Source organism: Lycorma delicatula, chromosome 8 (assembly GCF_047948215.1).
Source record: "Lycorma delicatula isolate Av1 chromosome 8, ASM4794821v1, whole genome shotgun sequence".
Classification (NCBI taxonomy): Eukaryota; Metazoa; Arthropoda; class Insecta; order Hemiptera; family Fulgoridae; genus Lycorma; species Lycorma delicatula.
In genome coordinates this window covers 51345736-51351735 of record NC_134462.1, presented here as the reverse complement: position 1 = coordinate 51351735, position 6000 = coordinate 51345736, and the positions used below count along the sequence as shown (strand labels likewise).

General features: G+C 24.6%; 1 protein-coding gene across 2 annotated transcripts in view; it reads right to left on the bottom strand.

Moving 5' to 3' along the window:
• Positions 1–2972: 2972 nt before the first annotated feature.
• The window catches only part of LOC142328935 (palmitoyltransferase ZDHHC3), a 52145-nt gene continuing 49117 nt past the window's right edge, over positions 2973–6000 (bottom strand). The window contains exons 8-9 of one of the 2 annotated variants that reach the window (XR_012757384.1): positions 5646–5810; positions 2973–3342 (exon numbers count right to left, since the gene is read on the bottom strand). Coding sequence is in view for 1 of the 2 variants with exons in the window: in XM_075373114.1 (XP_075229229.1) it covers positions 5775–5810 (36 nt within the window). In the remaining variant the exon portion in view is untranslated. Of the gene's footprint in view, positions 3343–5509; positions 5811–6000 lie in introns of those variants that run through there. The other variant, XM_075373114.1, reaches the window with a different exon arrangement.

Sequence of the window (6000 nt, the reverse complement as noted above, 5' to 3'; positions counted from 1 at the left end):
ACAGAATTCAGGTCAACTGCCATTCTACTTTACGGTAAATATGTATAAAAAAATTCATAAAATGAAATCCAAAATATATTTGTGTATATTATTGAATTTTATAATGATGAATACAAATCTTGAAGTAGCAAAGTATAACAAATTTAGAAGGTGAAGTGAAAGTGCATGATGGTAACTAAGTGCAGGAAAGTAGTTTTAAATATATAATATAAAACAATAGTATTTACAAACATTAAATACAACTTAAAAGTAATACAAAATAGAAAGAATATTACACATGATAATATATATAAAATACTAATAGTTAGTAAAGGATTGTTTACAATTCGTATAATTTTAAAATAATGCTAAGAAAACTATTTTTTTAAATTGATAAACTATACAATTTACAGATAAATACTAAATGGAAGAGCTGTAACAAATAAGGAAAAAAAACAAATTTTGTATCACAACACAAAAAAAAAGGATACACTTAATAAATTTTTTATTATTTAGTTTTAACATAGTATCAATAAATCACAAATATCTCTGAGATGACTTTATCATAACATAAAGAATTATATTTTAAGTACATGTAACTTTTAAGTTCTCATTCTCAAGCTGAATGAGTATACAATCTGAAAAATCTTTTTTGTCTGTATTCACAGATATAAAATTACATTAAAAATAAAAATTGCATTACATTACTTTGAACACCTTTTTACCCCAAAAAATATAACAAAATTAATTCACACTAATATGCAACTTACATTTAAATAAAGTTTAGAATTTGAATTTTTATTTTAATAAAAACATTTACACAGTTGAAGATATTTAAATTACTTATAGCAAATTTACATATAGGGGCAATATTTTTAAAAAACAAAAAAAATTTTGAAAATGAAACATTTGTATTTTATTTTATTTTCTATTTTTTTAAACACAGAATACAAATATTTAGAGCTTTGTTAATCCAATTTCAGAGGATAGCAGACTGATTTCCCAGTCTGACAGTGCATCTTATACTGCCATGAATATTTTAAAAAGAAATGAGTGTCTGTTGACCTAAAGTGTATTCCTAGATGTTCTTCACAATTCATATTATAGGAATTGATATTTTAAAATATGCTACAGTATTTGAAAATTAAAAAAAAAATTAATCTGGACTGGATATAAAGAGAATGTTTATGAAACTTCTTCATATGACCTTCAAATAGAGTTGAATTTCTTAGTTTTTGTCTCGACATATTCAGGTCATACAACTTTAAAAAGTAAATGATTTTGGAGGACATGTGATTTTAACTGCTTCTCCAAGATTTCTCTTCGATTCTGTAGGTGAACAAGAAACTTATTTTTGACTATTTTTACAAGCTGTTATTTTCTACTTTAATGCATTATGTTATTTATTGCATTGCTTTTGTTAGAGACAAGAAACTTATTTTTGATTATTTTTACAAGCTGTTATTTTCTACTTTAATGTATTATGTTATTACATTACTTTTGTTAGAACAAATTTTAATTAAAAATTAAAACAAAAAATTCAATGGCAATTAAAATATAGATTTGAAAAATAAAAAATCAACAAAAAAACTTTTCACCCACATTTAATCATTGAAACAAATTAATAAAACAATTATATTCATATGGTTTAAAAATCAAGTAGTTTAGATAAAATTTTGGGTTGCTAGGTATAATAAATTATTTGTGTAGCACAAACAAAATAAATCAATTTAAAAATGCACCTCCTACAACATGATAATTATACTCAATGATCATAACATTAAACTAAATTTAAAAAAAAATTTCTTGTTTGTAACTTGGAAGTTTTTTGAAAACCAAATAATCTAACGTAATATATAAGTGAACATTTAGTAATTTATCGAAAAAAATAAATTTGAGCAAAAAGAGAGGTGCTTGCAGATTTTCAGATCATATACTTGGGTAGTGTTCACACCTGTAGTTTATATGTGCCAAGACCTGATTAACTTAAATTTGTAATCTTATTTAATACATATTTTTCTTCATACATAACAATAAATGCTAATTTTGTATGAACCTGCAATTATCATAATCATTAATTATATATAAAATTACATTATAAAAATTTGATTTTACAGAACATTTTGATTTTAATGAAATAAATAACTTCAGAGTAAGATCCATAATGTAAATAAATAGTCAAGAGAATGAACTTAAATACTGAAATAAAAGTTGACTGTGCATCAAACTTAAAAAATAATATATTTTGGAAAATTAAAATGAGATTAAATATTAATAAAATAAAGAAAAGACTAAAACTCTTTGATTTTTCAGACATAATGGGAAGTAAACTATATCTACATGACAGTCAGTGACATTACTGACTGTCATGGAGAATAACATAAGAAGAATATAAAATACACAAAGAAAAGATTCACTATAGATGTAATATGATCTTGGCAGACCAACTGATAAAATATAGATATGATGTAATCGAGCAAAAAAGGCTTTACAACATATTCCAATGTTGTTTATTCTTCCAAAATGGAAGAATTTGCATTTAACATGGTCATTTTTATTCTTATGAATATTACCCTTTAGCTATGAAAAAAATAAATTCACTAGTTATATGCCTATTAAAATGATAAATCGTTTTAATGGACAACATTATTTCCAGCAAAAATAAGAAATGTAAATGAAAGAAATGAATTAAATTATTTATAATTTTATTTTAATAATACTTAACTGCTGATTATTTGTTACCAAACTTTTAATTGATTGGTTTACTTTTAATTAATTCTGTATATTAAATTTTTTATCTTTTAAATAGTGATGTGTAGAGGGATTTCTCTTTAGATAGAGTAAACCTATTTCATTGTAAAATTAAACCAAAATCATATTAAAAGGTTAACTGTGAAGAAGTTATTTCTTAAGTTAAAATTTAAATTATAAAACTGTTTAAATATACATGTATAATCTAAGAAAGTAAAGATTGAGGGATTATTTGTTGTACATAATTATCTGTTTCATTCAAAAAGGGTATTAGTCTGTTCACAATTTTAAGATAAATATACTAATTTTTAGTAAAAATATATTTTATTTTTATCTATGATTTACCTTCTGAACAAAATAATTAATCGTGAAAAGTCATAAAATAGGAATCATTAATTTGACTAACTCAGGTGATAATGGAGACCTTCAATTAACTACGTAAGATCATCATAAGGTCATTCTCTCTGAAGCAGGTCCCTCATCACACCAATCTGTCTTCATTAACTTCTACATATAGCTAAATTTTTCAGGTCCTGATATTCTTCCATTTTGTTTAATATCATTTTTTAACGACCTATCTTCTTTGCATTTTCAAAGCTATTTTAATAAATCCTATAAAAAGTACAAGGATTAGAATTCTAAATTTATAAACATAATTAAGCTACAAGAAAGTTTAAAAAATAAGTTATATTTATAAAAGGTACTTTATCATACATGTATAGTGCATAAAAACAAAAAAAATTAAATACTGCAATCATAAAAATTACTGATAATGGATAAATATAATAAATAAAAAATTCTGAGTTAAGTGTGTTCAAAAATTTGTTTTATATATGTATATAGATAAATAACATTTTAATATTGCATTTATTTACACACACACACACACACACACACACACACACACCAAAATACATAAGGAAATATATTTTCCATTATTACATTTACTTAACACACATGCACTCACTCTTTAAATAACGCATAATGTTTAGAGAAGAAAAGATAAATTATGGTACTGTTGATTTAACATATGCTATTATTTTTATAATTAATGTTTTTTTTAATTAAAAATACTTATCTATTTAAACATCACAGTAATATATAAGACAAGTTTTTTTTCATAATATCTATAGTATATTAATATTAATAACATTGCAATATACACACAAGAATTAAAGGTTTTTATATTAGCTAAGTAACAAAACATGATACTAGAAATATAACAAAAAATATCAAATTATTTTTATTTTTAAAATCTATCTACAATTTTCTGAAATACAGAGTTTGGGAGGGGTAAAAAAATGTTCAAACTAAAAAAAATCAACCAAATATCTCTTGAGCTATACTACTGATTAAAAAAAAAACAACATTTTTGCTCATCTGAATACAATACTTTTACATACAATACACTTCTTGCTTTATATACTTCCTGCTATTATGAATCCAAATGGCACATCACTGTGACCTCTTAGTTCTGAGTAGTGGTGTAATATGTTAAGACATGTTTTCCTTTCTTGTCATGGAAATGGAATTGAGAAATATTGCACAATGATATGCCATTTCTTTCTGTGTTAAACTGACGATTCTGTGAAAACTTTCAGTAAGCATTAAGAGGCTCTTGGAAACGATGTTAAGTCAAGAGCACAAGTATTTTACAGGCATAAAATATTTTTTGAAGGCAGTACAAATTTTAAATACAAAGAACGCAACAGATGAACATTCATCTCATGGACAGAGGCCAAAATGCCAGGATATGTGAAATTTTGTATGATTTGATTGAAGATTGGAATAGTGAAAATTATTACAAAAAACATCTATCTAATAATATCTGAAGATCCGGGAATGAGAAAAATTTATTTGAAAGTTGTACCCAAAAATATCACAGAGCAACAGTGAGACTCACTGTTGAAAAGAAGGTAGCAGCTTATCTTTTAGAACAAATCTTTTAAAACAATGATTTGAAAATGACAAGGAACTCAAGGTTGTTGTTATAAACTGGTTCAATTCCCAGGTGGTGAACTTCTGACGGGTTAAAGAAAAAAGGTGCAGCATTACGATAAGTGCTTAGAACTAAATGGCAATTATGTGGAAAAGTGAAGTAGATATGTAATAAAGTAAAACTGCAAAAAAAAAACTTTTTCTCATGAGTTAGTTTTCTTTAATGATTAAAACGGCTCTTACTTTATGAATATGTGTTATACAAAAATAAAAAGATAAATATTTTTTTGTTGTGTTCAATTTTACACGGTTATTTATATTAGAAAAAAGTAACACATTGAAACTGGAACAAGAGATATGATTCATACAGTTATTATAAATAATGCATACATGTATTATAAATAATGTGTATGGCCACTGGATTAAAGAAATTAAAATATTTTAACATACCTCCCCTACAAGAATTTTTATTTTTATTAAGTACGTGATGTACTGTTCTATTTCTCTGTATATGAAACAGTATGGTTAATATTACTATTAACAAATATTTGAACACAAGTATCTATTAAGTGCAATTGCCTAAATGTATATGCATGCTTTTACCTGTAATATATTTTTTTATTAGTGATTTTTGAAAAATCTGAATTTCAGTTACAGAATATTCTGATCCAATAAGTCAATCTACCAATTTTTACAGCAAGTTTTAAGATTGTATTCAGTGAAAAAAAATTAATAACAATATTCTTAATAATCAAGACACATAACATTTAAACTAATATCTCTTATCTAATTTTTGTTTGAAAGAGGTCTAAAATTAATAAATCATATTAAAAATATTCAGATGTGGCTACAGGTTAGAACTTTAGCAAACAAATACTTTAATAATTTTAAATATTAAAGACATATTTTCAGTTTTGTGGTAGATAAATAAGGAAAGTGGATAGCAACTAAAAATAAATATCTAAGTATATTTTTACATTTGCCGATTTCCATGGCACAGTGGTAGCATCTTGGCCTTTTATCCGGAGATACTGGGTTTGAATCCCAGTCAGGTATGGCATTTTTCATGTGCCACAAAATTCTGTTTCCATATCCAAGCTTCAAGCTTATGTGGCAATATCATCAAGAGAAAATGAACATATCTAAATACATATATAAAAATACAAAAAAAAAAATTAAACATAGTGATATACGAACTTAATAATATCTAAACTTAATCTAGTATTAAAAAAAGATGCACACTAGTCAATTAAAAAAAAGAAAAGAAAAAATGCATAACAATTTAGTCCATAACAATTTAGTCCAATACCATGGCACAAAGTCAGTATACTG